Source organism: Toxotes jaculatrix, chromosome 1, assembly GCF_017976425.1.
Source record: "Toxotes jaculatrix isolate fToxJac2 chromosome 1, fToxJac2.pri, whole genome shotgun sequence".
NCBI classification, from domain to species: Eukaryota; Metazoa; Chordata; class Actinopteri; family Toxotidae; genus Toxotes; species Toxotes jaculatrix.
In genome coordinates this window covers 32,510,226-32,526,598 of record NC_054394.1, presented here as the reverse complement: position 1 = coordinate 32,526,598, position 16,373 = coordinate 32,510,226, and the positions used below count along the sequence as shown (strand labels likewise).

Sequence of the window (16,373 nt, the reverse complement as noted above, 5' to 3'; positions counted from 1 at the left end):
CCCACTCTCACATGTCTTATCCTTTATTCCATGTCATTAAGTCTGAGTCCTCTCTGTCCCGTACTGAACTTCTGTCAACTCCACAGTGCAACCGTGACGGCAGCGGCTCACTTGAAGATGAGGTCGTCGACGTCGGTCAGCGTGGCGCCGATGCTTTTCAGCAGCAGGTTTAGAGACTGAACAGCCGCCGTCTCCTGAGCTGAGTCCTCACCGCTGGAACCGAGAGACAGACTGAGGTGGAGCTGAAATATAAAACGAGACAGAATGAAACTCCCGTTGGCTGAATGCAGTGTCAGTCTGAGGCCGGAGCTTTCGCAGAAGTTAGCGCGCGTCTCTTCACCTTGATGGGTGAAATGTGGAAATGTTCAAAGAAGCTGAGTCCCGATGTGTCGGTGAGCGACGCCTCCATCAGCTCGGCCTGCAGCAGCTGCAGATCTCTCTCTATCAGCTGCGACTGAAACACAAACACCGGCTCAAACACGTCTGATGTTAACCCTCGGCGTGCCGTTCACCTGTCAATCAAAGCGATGCCTCGCTCTACCTTCTGTCCGTCGGGCTGGGGGTCGGCGGCAGGCGTGAACAGAGCCAAGATGGCTCCCAGAAAACCTTGGTCAAGCTTCACTGCCATCTCCTGAACCAGAGCCATGAAGTACCTGAAGTACACGCAAACATGTGAAATGCTGTATCTGAACCAGTCACATGACAGTTCAGGCTTTAATCAGCTGTCAATCCCCACACACAGACACAGAGTGAAGGCGCTGAGTGTCAGCTCATCCCGGGCAGATCAGACAGCAAACACCACTGATTCTTTAAATCACCTCAGATCAGCTGATCACACAAACACCTGATCAGCTGATCAGCAGGTAGTGACGCCGCACCTGCCCGTCTGTTCTCAGAGCAGAGACACCTGCTGCACACACAGCAGCTAACGCTATTAGCTAACGTTATTTTGTTGACCTGACGTCAGTGGAGACTCAGCCACGCAGTGCTGTGTGTGCTGTGTTCACGCTCCCAGTCATCAACACACACTCAAGGTGTGGGACACTTCACCGTGCTCCTCACACCTCGCTGTGCTGGTTCCCCATCATGGTAAACTGGTTCTTACTCACTTGAACTGCATGACGTTGCTGTGCTGGTTGAACCTGGTGATGACGGACACGTCAATGAACGGCTTCGGCTCTGTGGAAACATCGGCCGCAGATACGGATATAAGTGAATCAAACATCTGATGATTATTCTTAAACACGTCCCACAGGTGGGACCTGCGTTACATTACAGGTACACTGTACAAGCAGGTGATTGAGATGAGCCACCTGAATCCAGAGCGATGGATTTCGGAGGAGGAACCGGATGGAAGACGATGGGGAAGATTGCACCTGGCAGCTGGTTGTCCACCTGCACAGAGACACCACGTTAGTCATGCAGGTGAGCGTTCCTCTGGACAGGTGTGTGTGTTTCAGTGCTTACCTGCAGCCAGTGAAGCTGAGCTCTCAGGCTCCGTTGGTGCAGTGACTGTTTGAACTCCACCTGGATCCCAGACAGGAAGTTCCTCCTCACCTGGCAGGAAAACGGCTGACGCATCATCATGGTGGCACCGCTGAGGTTCACCTGGTGAGTCAGTGACATCACACACTCCGAGTCAGCTCACTGGACAAACAGTTTGGACCGTATCCAGTCAGTTAATGTGCACTTTGACCTCTGACCTCCAGGTTGGTCTCCAGTTTGACCCAGCCCCCCTCCATCTTCCCGCTCAGCTGACTCTGGTAGGTTTTCTCCAGCAGGTTGATGTTTTTCTGACTGAACGGCTTCCAGCGATTCTTCGGCTTCATTTCCCAAACAACACCTGAGCTGTAACACAGGTGACGCGTTAATGTTTACCTGGTGACGTGTTTACCTGGTGATGTATTTACCTGGTGATGTGTTGGTGTTTACCTGGTGATGCGTTGGGTGTTTACCTGGTGATGCGTTGGGTGTTTACCTGGTGATGCGTTGGTGTTTACCTGGTGATGCCGATGTAAGCAATCTCCTGCCGGCTGGTGTTGTTGATCAGCGACACTCCCAGGTTTTGCAGCGACACCTTCACTTCCTGCTGAAACTGTTCGAGCTCCTCGGCCTGCCGAGCCTTCGTCACCACGCCGACGTCCTCGGTGAACAGCAACACCCGCTGACGTCCATCCAGGAAAGACACCCAGTGGACCTGCGACAGGTTGTCGTAGCAGAACTGACCGACCTCGTCCTGATGAACACAGACCGATTGTCAGCGTATGTTTTATAGAAAAGGGGAGTGTGACTCTCTACTGCCTCCACCAGGTGTTACTGGTATGACAGGTAGACGTGGAACAGGTGATAATGAACCCACCTTAACGTCTAACATCTGACACATTAACATCATATAAAGTAGCTGATGAACACGTGATCAAACCTGTTTCCACGTCCAGCAGCTGCACAGCAACATGATCCTTCATCACTCTAACCCACAGCCTCTGCTAACACAAAAATACTGCTGAGTCACACCTTCAGCAGGTCCAGCTGTCCCGAGTGCTCCAAGCAGCTCCAGCTGAGCATTTGGACGCCGGCCGGGTCGTCCCACACGAACCGCCGCGCCTGGCCGGGTTTCATCTCGTGGACCACCGCCGAGCCGCTGAAGAACACACAGGTGAACACACACAGGTGAACACACACACAGGTGAACACACACAGGTGAACACACACACAGGTGAATACACACACAGGTGAACACACACAGGTGAACACACACAGGCGAACACACACACAGGTGAATACACACACAGGTGAACACACACACAGGTGAACACACACAGGTGAACACACACACAGGTGAACACACACAGGCGAACACACACACAGGTGAACCATCACTCATTTCTAAATGTCTTACACCCTGAATGATGAGGTGACAACAACAGATTATAATCACAGTATTCCTCTCCCCTTACAGAGGTGTGTGTGTGTGTGTGTGTGTTGACCTCTGACCTCTGTCTGTAGCTGATGTTGACCCAGGGTGTGTGGTTGAGCAGCAGGGCAGGAGCTGCTCCTTCATAATAATCACTGAAGCTGATGACAGTGGAGTGATCGGAGATGTTGACGTCCACGATGATCCCACCACACTGAAAACACACACACACACACAGAGAAACCCTGAGACACACTGAACTCTGAGTAAAGCAGCCTGTGATTGGTCGAGCAGAGACACTGACCATGTCGAGGCTCAGCAGGGTGCCACTGTCCTGCCGGTTAAAGAAGAAGAACTTGGAGGTGGATTCTGATCCGACCACACGGACACACAACTTTCCAGAGCTGTTCTCCGGCCACAGAGGAAGGCACTGCAACACAACGACAACACACAGCACAGCAGCGATGACAAACACAACACCAGTGACCGCTTCAGTAAAGACTTCAGATCATTTCCCAGTTCAGATTCGTCGTCTATGGGACAAACGAACGTGAATGCTCACCTCGGTGGAGGAGATGTAGTGCCACCTGGTGGACGCCGAGCCGGTGATCTCTCCCACCTCCAGCTCATAAGACGACTTGTTAACCAGAGTGTAGAAAGGACTCATGGTGACGATCCTGGTCAGGTTAAAGCTGCTCATCTGGATGCTAACGCCCACCTGGTAAACAGTAATCAGATGATGACTGGTTTTTCAGTAGTTATAAATCCAGGACATGAAAACTGAGCTCGAGTTTAACAAAATCATTAAAACGGTTTCATCAATCAGACAAAGTGAAGATTCACCAGAAAGTCCATGTTGCTGGCAGGACAGCGAACGCAGCCGTAACTTCCAACGGTGTCCAGAGAGAAACCATCGGACCAGGAGCTGGTGGAGACGCACAGCTGGAGCTGCAACAAACAGCACTCCGTCAGAACAGCACAACACACTGAGCTGCTGCTGTCGTCATGACGACAGCGTGTGGTACACTGAACAACATCGTCATGATAAAATGTGGCTGGCTGTGTTTTCAGTCTGACTGTTACTGATGCTTCTATGTGTGAAGTGTGTTTGTGACTAAAATATGTGAAAGAAATTTCACTTTCAGTACGAAACAGGTTTTTTGTCTCAGAGCAGCTTCAGCAAAGTGAAAGATAAAAACTCAGAACATTCAGGGAAGACGTTTGTTCAACTTATGATCAAGGAAAAATTCAGAACTGCGGTTAAAATTCCAAAATGCTTCAGAGAGTCCAACACCAAAGTTTCCCTGACCACGGCAGAGGAGAGAGGCTGCTGCCACTTTAAGGGTTCATCCTCTGGGCAGCAGGACAGCTTTCCTGAGTGTTGAGACTCCACCCGTCGATGTGTTTGCAGGGTTTTTCCTGCGTTCAAAATTGCGTGGCGGCCGCCTCCAGCTAATTTTGTGCCGCCCCCAGCCAGAGCGATTGATGTCGCTCAACACAGCGTAAAGCTCCAGCTGTGTTGATTGAGCGACTGATGTCCCTCTGCTGCAGCTACGTATTTTAACTGCAGTTGCAGCGTTGCGCCACTATTGAGGCGCTATATCAACAGCAGTGCACCGGAAAGACCTGAAGCAACTACCGAAGAAGAAACAGATCGACTCGTGTTTTTTCCAGTTTTTTCCGTTAGTTGGTGCTATTGGCGTCCTGATTTTCCCTGGCGGATGGTACAAACAGGTAAATATCGCTTGTTTTTTTGCATCCAAGCATGTCGTGTTTATTTAAAAAAAAGTTTCCTCCGTGTCAGAGTAACGTTTATGATTTTATCACGCTTCATGTCTGTATCAGAATAAATACAAAAATACTTAATGCATGATGAATTGTTTTGTTTAAGGTGAAGACACCTCTGCGCAACAGACTGAAGGAGAGGCACTTGGATGTCTGTTGTAAGGTGGCCATTGATGGACCAGACCAAGAGGCCTTGGACTACAAGGAGTGCATGAGGAGGTTCTACAGAATGAAAAAGAGGAGGCTGAAATGTTCTCTGTCTGGTTGCGAGATGTGTGGATAAAGTGTTTTTTCAATTTAAAGTTGGCACCTGATTTGTGTATGTATATAGTTTTAATAAATGAATGCTTTAACATGATTATAGTCATATTCTTATTGGAACTCTTAACTTAAAGTATGTTACCTGTAAAAAAAAAATTGAATTTACAGAATACATGCACGTCATGGCGCATGGTCAGGATGGTACCACCTCTGCCTCAATTTGAGCCAGGAAAAACCCTGGTTTGTCTCACCTTGCTCTGGCTGAACAGGGTTTTCTTCCTGAAGGAGAACAGAATGATGTCTCGGTAGTCTGCCGGGTGTTTGACGCTGATGTCCTCGGCTCTGTACTGCAGCACACGAGACGTCTTGTTGATGATCCAGTACGGGCTGAACAGCGACAGCAGCAGGCGGCTCGTCGTCCTCGTCACGTGGACGCTCACGTCCACTGTCATGTTGGTGTCCAAGTCGCAGGTGAGACACGCGGCAAAGAACTCCGGCATTTCCTGTGTGATGCGAATGTGTCCGTGCCAGTCGCGGCCTTGATAGCTGATCAGCACCAACGACATAATTTCACCTGAGAGCCGAGCGTTCAGGAGGTTTGATGTTCCGCCTTCCTGAAGCTCATAAACGTCTGCTGAGTTCTGGGGAAGAAAGAGCAGATTAGATCAGAGCGGAACAGAACCAGGTTAAACCAGGAAGTCCGACACGCTGCTTTCATACGGCTCAGAGGAGTCTGCCGATCACACCAGATCGATGTTTGTATGTAAAGAAAAACCAATGTTTCCGTGTGTTGTACCTCCATCATGTAGCGAACCGTGTAGGGCAGTAGGTTGCGTAGCGTGGCCACAGGGTGGAGGTGGATGACGTAGGCGGGGTCCCAATCCTCCTCTCCGTGGCTGGTGATGTGGCGCAGGTCGTCCGGGACGGCCAGCGTGCTGACCATCAGCGGCAGCAGGTTGCTGTCAGTGGCGGGACACTGCAGAACCGAACGCACCTCCGAGCTGCAGTGCACCTGCTCCTTCCAGGCCACGCAGGTGGAGGACGGACCGTACTGACCGTCCAGAGGACCCGTTGGACATACAAACAGTTGACATCTGGAAGACAGAGGGACATTAAAACACAGCCAATGCCTTCTCAACACCCACGGAGGCACCTGGACCTGCTCACCTGTAGACCTGACGCTACAGGAACCTGCACTGAGGCTGTTGAACTGAATGTAAGTGAACCAGTGAGTCACAGTAACACATGGAACAAAGCCGCTACCCTTTGGATACCAGGGCGCTCTAATACAGAAAGGAAGCACAGTCCTCAGGCTCAGCTGCAATATGAAAACAACACAATGAAAAACCAATTTAAATCCACACAGGTGGAAATAACAAGCGCTCCCTCGTACCGCTGGAAAAGGGGCTCAAGTGTGGGCGGCGAAGGCGCAGCACGTAAAGAGTGCGGCCTGAGAGGGCCGCCGGTTCGATCGCTCGACCAAGCACAGTGGATATGGGTGGTGGTGAAGGAGACGCACCCTCGCTCCCTCTGCAACCATGAGCAAGGCACCGATCCACCACTGCTCCCCGGGGGGCCTGTAAGCAGGTGTGTGTGTGTGTGTGTCCTACCTGTATGTTTCTAAGGTGACGTGAAACTCTGTCTCAGGTTCAGCCTGTCCCACGCGCTGCAGGCTCCTGGACGTTGGACAGTACTTCAGGATGGTGAATGGAAGTGAGAAGTGATTCTTAATCTGAAAACACAGAGTGGAGAGATAAAACCGTCCAGCTGCTCGGACTCTGAGGCGACTGTGGCGTGAGACTGTCGAGCGTTTGCGATGCAGACCTGTAGCGGAGAGCGGACGGTGATGACCTTGTTGCCCTCGGCAGCGTCGATCTGCAGCAGCACAGAGACCGCCTCCTGCAGCATCGGACCGCGGATGTTGTAGAGACGGCGACCTGGTTTGTCCACTGCGATGTTGGAGATTTCGCTGTATCCGGAGGGCACTGCAGGTTCACATGCACCTTTATTCACAGACTGTATCTCACACATGAAACAGACAGAAACACTGAAGCGTGTGAGAAGTCGAGGAGCTCTGACCGATGGTGAGGTTGAACAGGCAGCTCTCTTGGCGCTGCAGAGCGGACAGTTTCCCCCGGGACGACGGTTCGAACATGGAGTGCTCCAGGTCCATGCTCTGATCCACACACAGCTCGTGCAGTTTTCCTTGTGCCGGCGATCCCACCGGCCTCAGGCTGGCACTGTGCTGCACGATGAGCGGGATGCCCAGAGCGTTCCTGATGGTGAAGGGGGCCTTCTCCTTCAGAGAGAGGTCGAAGGTGGAGGCTGTGCCCTCGGAGAACTCCTGATCAAAACACAGCACACACGAAATGAACCTCTAAAAATCTGTAACCCAGTCACTGCCATTTTCATTCACAGTTCACAGGAAGGTTTCACGAGGCTGCAGGTGTTCTGACGTGTAGTACCTTGATGAGGTTGTGGAAGACGTTGAGGCAGCAGTGGGAGATGGTGATGTTCATGGTGTCTTTGGAGCAGATGTTAATCGCTGTGCGTGGCTCAGGAAGGATTACAAAGTCGTCTCCATGAACGGGACTCTTGTCCTGGACCGGGTTGGTCTTCATCTACACGGACGACAACAGTTCATTTATTCATCAGACTGATGTTCATTCTGGGGGAATTCAGAGGGTCCTGCTGAGGACGCTTTTCTTTCTGACAGAACCAAACTTCAGCTAACGTTACGTCTGTGTGAGACTACGAACATTGTTGTGTTTTCCAAACAAGAACACGTTTCATTTTCCTCGTGTAGCAGTGGGAGGGGACGTGGACTTTACCTCGAGCTCCAGGTTCCATCTGCGGCTGCCGCGGTCGACTCGCTCGATCAGAGGCTCCCACACCGCATGGATCTCATTAAAGTAGTTCACCTGCAAACACAGCATCACACGTGACCATGTTTGTGTTGTACGTGTTTGGGTCAGTGCAGGTGAATTTCAGGTGTCTCAGTGTGTGTCCATGTCCAGGTGTGAAGAACAGGCTCAGGTTCCAGTTCAGGTCCACAGGACCGGGTCTCACCTCCAGCGTCATGTTGGCTCTCAGCTGCAGCAGAGATGACCAGTTTTTGGCTGATCCTTTGAAGGAAGACTCGGCCAGCAGCAGAGGGGTAGTCCGGTGGCCCAAACCGGACTCCAGAGTCACCTGGACCACCTAGGAGCCGACAACAGCTCATTAACAGGAAGCAGTCGAAATTAAAGTCTCGGAATAAGACTGCTGACAAGTGAGACGTTGTGGTACCTTGACCTCGGCAGCGAAGGTCTCGCCCTCGTTGCGTCCGTCCTGCTCTCTGAAGCTCTCGGTGACCTCGGTGGCCTGGTCCACGCCCAGGAACCAGTAGTTACAGTCGTAGATGTTCATGACTGACCACAAGTCCCCGACACCGGCGTCTGAGTGCTGACTCAGCTCGTCAGACCGCTTTGTCGTCATGGCGGCTGTTATCGTCATCACTGTGTTGAGGATGAACGGAGAGATCTGCGGGACAAAGACGCTGATGATGAGCTCACTGACAGTTTGTTTACAGCGTCATCACTTCTGTGCGTCACAGCATGTCAGCTGTTGGAGTGCTGTGGTTTAGAAATTATAAATTTATAAAATTCTAAAACCTTTATTCAATGAAAGTACCTTGACAATGATTTCCTCCACTGTCACAGAGCCGCGCAGTGGTTGGTTGGGGTGGGTTTTGGTTTCCAAGGCAACCGAGCAGGGTCTCAATACCTATTGGACAGAATCAGACCGAGTCAGGAAGCAGCGGTTTGACCTGCAGGCGAAGACGTGCTCACGTTGCCACGTGCACATGACGATGGTCGATAACCCGACAGCAGTCTGAACAGGTTTAACTGTTCACCTCACTGCAGTGACACAGAAGTGTACTCCAGGTGTGTCAGTACAGTGTGACATCACGACTGGGTGTGGTTACAGGTGAAACAGTGACAGAGCTGTTCAGCCTGATGTTCAGTTACAGTTTAATCTGAAAGTGAAGGTTGTAGTGACGCAGGAAAGCTCAGATTAAATTACATCATTTTAGAGAAAAAGATTCACACTGACATGTACTACAGTCAGCAACAGCAACAGCAACAGCAACAACAACAACAACAACAACAACAACAACAACAACAACACGTTTAACACTCACACCACTGACCATCACACCCTGTTACAGAGGCTGCAACAGGTAACTGGCATCAAAGGAGCCGCACCAAGCTGGTTTAGGTCTGACCAATCAGATCGCTTTCAGTTGAACAGTGAGTCCATGAACACAGACTGGGCTCTGTTCACAATTTCTACCTGTTAAAGGGAGTGTTTGCTCTCCACTGTCATCAAGTGCTGCTCAGGTGAAACCAGGTGAATCATATTATAAAGAGTACGGAGTACCTGCCCTACGCTGACTCCCCCCGCTGGTGAAACTGCAGGCTGAGCAGCAGAAATCTCAGTTCAGTCAGAAGCTTCTTTTGGAAATAACAGTTAAATATATCAACCCGCAGGAAGCAGAACAACCTGGGAATGGTCATGTGATCTTACAGTGGTGACGGCCTTGTCCTCCTTGTTTCGGATGAAAGGACAGGCAAGGACTTTCAGCTCCCTCACGTTGGCTCTCATGCTCTGGGTCGCGCCGTCCTCAGCCTGCAGGGTGAAGTCACACTGAAACGAAGCCACCAGGGCGGGGGCATCGGCCTTCATCAGGCTGGCAACAAACACCACCTCCGGATCCACCACCACCGCCCGGAGACGAGTCCTCGCCATGGAGGCTGCAGAGAGAGGACCAGCACGTGTCTTTAACACTGAATCTTTTACCATGATCAGTAACAGCAGTGAGTTCGAGAACAGATTTACTGAACACAGCTGTTTGTTGGTGTCATGTTCACTTTGATTAAATATTAAATATTAATTCAGTTATTTTTCAGTTTTAGCTGAAAAAGTTTCACGTGTGACTTTTACCTAAAACTTCTACTGTACTCACTGAGCACTTTATTAGGAACACCTGTTCACCTGATTTTTCATGCAATTATACAATCAGCCAATCACGTGGCAGCAGTGCATCAAACCCTGCAGATACAGGTCAAGAGTTTCAGTTCATGTTTACGCCAAACATCAGGAAACATGAGGAAAGACACGAGTGCTTGTTGGTTTGAGTGTTTCTCCCTTTGTGATTGGGTCTCTTGGTCTTACCGGTCTTGGGATCAGCTCGGGCTTTGGTGATCTGCCTCGGCGGCAGTCTGTCGCTCTGAGCCGAGGCGCCGGTCGGAACTGAACTCTGCGGCAGAGCCTGCAGGAAGAAATCTGCGACGGCCATCAGAAACTCTATGCTGGCACAGAGGTAGAGCTTCTGCAGGACAGCCACCACCTCCCGCTCTCTGTCGCTCTGTTTATACGTCACATCGATCATCGGCTCCGAGCTCTCCCCGTCTCTCCGCCCGACCATTCTGCAGCCACAAGGACAAATATACACACAAGAGGCAGAGCTGAGGTGAGTGAGAATGGACATGATGATCAGTATGATCACACACCGACTGCGTTTCCAGCTATCACTACTATCATTCCTAAAACTATCACACTCACTGACACTATGGTAGAACTGCGTGTATCGGCTCTGCCCATCAGACTGACTGAGATCACAGATCATGTGACTGTTACCGTGACGTCACCCTCTCCATGCCAGTCCTCAGGTCGTCCAGCGTGCAGGCTGTCAGGATGGCAGACACCTCTATGCTGCCGCTGGCCAGGATCCGCCCCGAAGCCTTCAGCAGGTGGAGGGTGAACTCGCCCAGTCTGAGGTTCTCCTGGTGCTGGAGGCCCAACGGCTGCAGGGACCAGGAACAACGATCAGACAGCTGATCCAGGACCAGCCGATCCTGAGCACAGACATCACCAGGCTGAACCTGAACCACGTGAACCAGAACCAGCTGACCAGCTGATCCTGAACCTTCATGGGACTGACCTGCTTTGAGTCACTGCTGTACAGAACCAGACCAAGAGACTCAATGTTAAAGTTAAACTTCATGGACTCCAGAGCTTCATCCGCCTCCTCGTTACTGCTGACAGTCGACTTCCCAGCATCACCTGCAGACAGAAAACACACATCATGGCGACGCTTCATTCGCTGAACAACAGCTCAACTCTCAGGTAAATGTCAGTGTGAACCTGTCTGTCAGACCTGGTGGGGGGGCCCCGGAGGCCCGGAGCTGCAGACTGGCCTCTTGTCTCGGGGCGGTGGGTGCCTGCCTGTCAGCCTCTCCCAGATTCTCCATCAGGATTCTCAGCAGCACCTTCAGGTCCTCCTGACTCAGCTCCACCTGCAGGCCGTGTGTAGACACAGCAGTTATTACAGACACAAACACCACAGGCTGATCATCTACAGCTGTGACCTGCTGTCAGTCAAACTCTGAAAAATCCTGTCCGTCCACAAAGACTGAAAGCAGGAGGAAACTGCTGGTCTGGATCAAACCTACGTCCTGACGAGGATTTCTACAGAGACAAACGTTTTCACTACACACAGGAGACTAAAGATGCTACACTTCAGCGCTACAGGAGAGGACCGTCCTACGAACAACCCGTACCTTCGGCGGTTCACATGTCGACTGTTTGTAAAAACAAGAACACAAACATTTTTGTTACTCTGCAGAAATCACAGGGCTCATCTGGACTTGTCTCAGGGTTACGTGTCTGCGTCACTGTCAGACCGTTACTGAACAACGTCCCTGATTTCCCTGGATTTAATGACTGTCCCTCCTCCTCCTACCTTCATGGGCTTCAGATCCCCATCAATCTCCACGGCGGCCATCTTTTTGTACCAGGAAGCTGCCAGGTTCCTCTTGATGTTCAGGTGCAGGTTGACTGGTTCCAGCAGCTCACTGTTGGGTCCGTCTGACACCGGGTCCAGGTCCAAACAGGTCCTGGAGGACAACAGGAAACAAGGCTTTATATCTAAACTCAGTGCTTATCAGATAATCACACAGGTTTAATGACACAGTCATGACTGAAGCGGTTTCCTTTTATAGACGTGTAAAACAATCTGGAGGAATTTTCTTACTTTACAAACTGGTCTTGATTCGCAGGTACATTCAGAAAAGACGTGATTGGAAGATTACGACCTTATTTACACCTCTGGTCCTGACAAAACTCTGCACAGTTGTGTTTTTTTTTCTTTGCTGTCTCTGGGTCAGATCTGGGAGGATCTGTTTGACTGACCTCGCGAGTTTGAGCTGCGTCAGTTGGACATCCATGTTGTCGATGACGGCCGGCAGCGGGCAGCCGTCGACGGGCAGCAGGGAGAAGCTGTTTCCCACCGTGATCAGACCCAGGTCCATCACCAGTGCATCACGGGAGGTGGAGGACTGGGGGATGATGATGAGCGGAGCCTTCAGCTTTACGTCCATGGACAGACGAAAACTCTTCTGGGCAAAGTCCCGAACACTGGACGCCGCCTTCTCCGCCGCCTGAGCCGTCGCAGTACTCAGAGCTTCTTTAGCTGTCTGGAAGTTGCTGGTGAAGTTCTGAATGAAATTATAAAAAGATAAAAATGGTTGAAGACACAAAACAATAAGTCTATATCAATTACAAGTTATTTATTTTTAGTTAGTTACTTCAAGCTAAAGCCAAGACAGAAAGAAATGTGAGCCTTTACGCCTCCGTGTGGTCGGATCCTGTTTGTAGCAGGTGTAGAGGTTATGGGTGTTTCATAGTGATAATCACAGTGGCCTTGACCTTTGACCTCTGACCTCCAATACATGACTCCATCTTTGACGAGCAGTGATAACACGTGCAAAGTTTGAACATCACTCAAAGCTTTGCAGAGACAACACATTCTGAGACACGTCAAACTAAAACCACAGTACGAGCGTTAGTGTCCCGGCTGAGTGAAACCTACCAGCAGAGACATGACGAACTTGTGCAGGTAAACCACCTGGATGCAGCCCACGGTCAGCTTCACTCTTCCGTCAGTCTTCGAAGTGTCGGCGTAACCTGCCCCCTCTGTGGCATTAGGAGTCAGACTCATGGTGAAGTTGAACACCTCGTCACCCACGATGGAAATGGCCTGAAGGACAGAAAGGTCAAAGTTCAGCAAACCTTCCTCTAACCTGAGACTCTTCCTAAAGGTGAAGATTCAGGGTCCAGCAGCGAGAGGATCAGTCTGTGGACGTCAGGACAGATTGTACAGATTGTACAGATCCAACATCTGAACCAGTGAGAAATTTGTCAAACCTCTGTTTTTTTACTGTGAACGTCTGTGAAAGAACCTCGGACGTGTCACATCAGCAACAGCTGGGAGCTGACGGAGCAGGTAAACCCGGATCAGAGCAGCCGCCGTGCACGCCCTGTGTAAACGCAGAGGGACTGTGCAGCCTTCGTGTTTAATGACCGTTACGGTGCAGGTCGGGTTGACTGAGTGTCATCAGTAGTCTAAGACAGTCCAGCGTAGTTTAATGTATGCTTGGTGTCCACGGCAGGGCGTGGTTGTCTGAGGCAGTCTGAGGGAGTCCAGGGTAAGACAGCTGACTAACCTTCTTGTGGATGCTTTTGGGATCAACATTGAGAACGATGAAGTCTCGTAGGCGGGCTGACATATGCATCTGTGGTCCCTGCATCAGTAAAGAGCCATGAAGACCTGCAGAGCACAGCAGTGTGTTAAACGACGTCGCCGCTGCTACTGATGAATCACAGCAGACAAAAGCTCGGCTGAGAGCCAGCACCTTGGATCTTGATGTCAGCCATGTTGGAGCTCTGGTCGCACACCAGAACGTTGAAGGCACCCAGGGTAATCATCACCTTCAGGTCAATGACCTCACTGTCTGCAGGCGACACCAGGGCAGCTGACAGGAAGTACAACAACACAACACGTTAAAGATGGTGGGACAGGGGTTTGTTGGGGTTTGTTTCAACGACACTTTGTGTGTTGCACTGACTGGACTTGGCGGACGCCGTCTTGTCCTCTGTCCTCGGTTTGATTTCTCTCTCTGTGGGCGACACGCTGTCAGACAACAGGGCGGCTGACAGGAAGTTGATGGCTGAGAGCAGAGCCTCAGTGTGGAGCATCAAGTCCAGAGAGGCGAAGGTCACCTAGCAACAGAAAGACAGATTAGCAGCAGTCTGCAGTGCTTTCACTCACAGATCTGTGATTTCAGAGTAAAGTACAGGAAGTTTCAGCTTCATGGCCCCAAACACGAGGGAGATCGATAAGTTTGTGGGTTAGAAGTTCTGAACTTTTGTGGGTTTTTTGTTTCGGGTCTTTGAAAATAAGCTCAGTCTGAGACGGTACTAACTCATCCAGTACCTGCCCTGTTCACCTGATCTGGGCCCTCAGACTGCCCCCTCTACCCCAGGATGAAGAAGGAGCTCAGTAGCCGCCATTTTGACGGCGATGATGACATCGTGGAGTCATGGATCCACTTCCTGGGTCCAAGTTTGAAACTATATTGAAAAATGAATGTGCCACGTTTTCTTCTTCTCTGTGAGGCCACAAACTTATAAACCAACCCTGGTGCCTGTCATTACCTGCAGAGGCTTTACCTGCAGAATGTCTGTGAATGTTCTCATTCATCCAGGTCATAGTTCTCTCTTTGAAAATTGAATCGAAGGCAACTGGACATATGTTTGTCTGGGAAGACGTTTCGCCTCTTATCCAAGGGGCTTCATCAGTTCATACGCATCGGTCTATCTAGTCCGCACTAGTCTGACCAAGAAAGTGGAGTAAGACCCAGGTATTTAACCTGTTGTGGGTGGGACCACCCAAGTACCTGTGAAAGTACTGGTTTCACCTGACCATTGTTGTGGTCCCCAGTGAACGACAGTCGTCAGGCTCATGTGACCTAGTTTGTGTCTCATGTGAACGACAGTCGTTAGGGTCAGGTGAGTCCCTGGTGGATGACGCTCGTTGAGAGTCGTCTGAGGTTAAGTTGTTTACTGTCCTGGGTACACATGAAAGGGCTACATTGTAAATGGGGGATAGGTGGTGTCGCAGACCCCCTCCTCTGTTTAGTGACTGAAGATAGTGACTTTACCTGCAGAGGCTTTACCTGCAGAGGCTTTACCTGCAGAGGCTTTACCTGCAGAGGCTTTACCTGCAGAGGCTTTACCTGCAGAGGCTTTACCTGCAGTGGCTTTACCTGCAGAGGCTTTACCTGCAGAGGCTTTACCTGCAGAGGCTTTACCTGCAGAGGCTTTACCTGCAGAGGCTTTACCTGCAGTGGCTTTACCTGCAGTGGCTTTACCTGCAGAGGCTTTACCTGCAGAGGCTTTACCTGCAGAGGCTTTACCTGCAGAGACTTTACCTGCAGAGGCTTTACTTGCAGAGACCTCAGGTCACAGAAGGGCAGTGAACACATGAATGAGATTCACCTACACTTAAGTGTATAAGGTGTTCCCAGTTCTAAATGGATATGTATGATGGTTAAAGTGGTGCAGGGGAATTCATCAGTGTCATCAAATGACAACAGCGTGTGCAGAACAGACATGAACTGCAGGTGTGTGTCGGCGTGTGTGTGGATGAACCGTCAGCTCACGTTCATCATCTGCTCCGTGTTCTTGTAGGTGGTGGAGAAGGTGGGCCCTGAGCGGTCGGCCTGAGGAAACACACCCACAGGAAGGTCAAGGCGGCTTCAAAACCTGAATCCAGATCTTTCATTCTACACTCAGGTTGTATTATCTGATCCCAGATCCTCTGCTCTGACAGAGGACGGCACACACGTGCACCTGAACAGGTGGTCAGATAAAATGTGATGTCATCACCTTGACATACTGCACTTTGAGTAGCTCAGTTCCAGACTCCACCGAAGAGCTGATGAGACACAGCGGCTCGCCACTCGAGTCTGAAACAGGATGAGACCAGAAACATCACATCAGCTCCTGCATTTCCACACAGAGACCACCCGAGGACACCACAGAGACCACCCGAGGACACCACAGAGACCACCCGAGGACACCACAGAGACCACCCCAGGACACCACAGAGACCACCCGAGGACACCACAGAGACCACCCCAGGACACCACAGAGACCACCCAAGGACACCACAGAGACCACCCGAGGACACCACAGAGACCACCCGAGGACACCACAGAGACCACCCCAGGACACCACAGAGACCACCCGAGGACACCACAGAGACCACCCGAGGACACCACAGAGACCACCCCAGGACACCACAGAGACCAGACATGCACTAAACCCCAGTCTCCTGTGAGGCTCTGACCTTTGAACTCCAGGCACTTCATGGAGATCTTGTTGATGTACAGTGTGGCACACATGTCGTACTTCCTGACTTTGGTGTCGATGCCCAGGTGAGCAGCTTGAAAGACCAAGAAAGGTGACTCCTTCTGCTCCCTGGGTTTCTTCAGGGTCAACAACACCTTGAGAGGAGGACACAAGA

At 50.9% G+C, this 16,373-nt stretch overlaps 1 protein-coding gene across 5 annotated transcripts in view; it reads right to left on the bottom strand.

The window, feature by feature from the left end:
- The window catches only part of vps13c (vacuolar protein sorting 13 homolog C), a 52,715-nt gene that overhangs the window by 9,333 nt on the left and 27,009 nt on the right, over window positions 1-16,373 (bottom strand). For 4 of the 5 annotated variants that reach the window (XM_041048785.1, XM_041048526.1, XM_041048585.1 and 1 more), the window contains 37 exons: window positions 16,197-16,353; window positions 15,734-15,813; window positions 15,508-15,567; window positions 13,912-14,065; window positions 13,699-13,818; window positions 13,510-13,613; window positions 12,876-13,043; window positions 12,197-12,501; window positions 11,748-11,901; window positions 11,163-11,301; window positions 10,947-11,068; window positions 10,643-10,809; window positions 10,178-10,431; window positions 9,530-9,756; window positions 8,633-8,725; window positions 8,249-8,482; window positions 8,030-8,161; window positions 7,792-7,881; window positions 7,426-7,581; window positions 7,040-7,304; window positions 6,785-6,945; window positions 6,571-6,692; window positions 5,757-6,054; window positions 5,212-5,601; window positions 3,758-3,862; window positions 3,477-3,632; window positions 3,219-3,344; window positions 2,995-3,128; window positions 2,515-2,641; window positions 2,001-2,236; window positions 1,704-1,848; window positions 1,468-1,608; window positions 1,314-1,395; window positions 1,110-1,179; window positions 542-653; window positions 341-454; window positions 112-242 (listed from right to left, as the gene is read on the bottom strand). In XM_041048785.1, the coding sequence (XP_040904719.1) occupies window positions 112-242; window positions 341-454; window positions 542-653; window positions 1,110-1,179; window positions 1,314-1,395; window positions 1,468-1,608; window positions 1,704-1,848; window positions 2,001-2,236; window positions 2,515-2,641; window positions 2,995-3,128; window positions 3,219-3,344; window positions 3,477-3,632; window positions 3,758-3,862; window positions 5,212-5,601; window positions 5,757-6,054; window positions 6,571-6,692; window positions 6,785-6,945; window positions 7,040-7,304; window positions 7,426-7,581; window positions 7,792-7,881; window positions 8,030-8,161; window positions 8,249-8,482; window positions 8,633-8,725; window positions 9,530-9,756; window positions 10,178-10,431; window positions 10,643-10,809; window positions 10,947-11,068; window positions 11,163-11,301; window positions 11,748-11,901; window positions 12,197-12,501; window positions 12,876-13,043; window positions 13,510-13,613; window positions 13,699-13,818; window positions 13,912-14,065; window positions 15,508-15,567; window positions 15,734-15,813; window positions 16,197-16,353 (5,831 nt within the window). Of the gene's footprint in view, window positions 1-111; window positions 243-340; window positions 455-541; window positions 654-1,109; window positions 1,180-1,313; window positions 1,396-1,467; window positions 1,609-1,703; window positions 1,849-2,000; window positions 2,237-2,514; window positions 2,642-2,994; window positions 3,129-3,218; window positions 3,345-3,476; window positions 3,633-3,757; window positions 3,863-5,211; window positions 5,602-5,756; window positions 6,055-6,570; window positions 6,693-6,784; window positions 6,946-7,039; window positions 7,305-7,425; window positions 7,582-7,791; window positions 7,882-8,029; window positions 8,162-8,248; window positions 8,483-8,632; window positions 8,726-9,529; window positions 9,757-10,177; window positions 10,432-10,642; window positions 10,810-10,946; window positions 11,069-11,162; window positions 11,302-11,747; window positions 11,902-12,196; window positions 12,502-12,875; window positions 13,044-13,509; window positions 13,614-13,698; window positions 13,819-13,911; window positions 14,066-15,507; window positions 15,568-15,733; window positions 15,814-16,196; window positions 16,354-16,373 lie in introns of those variants that run through there. The other variant, XR_005894750.1, reaches the window with a different exon arrangement.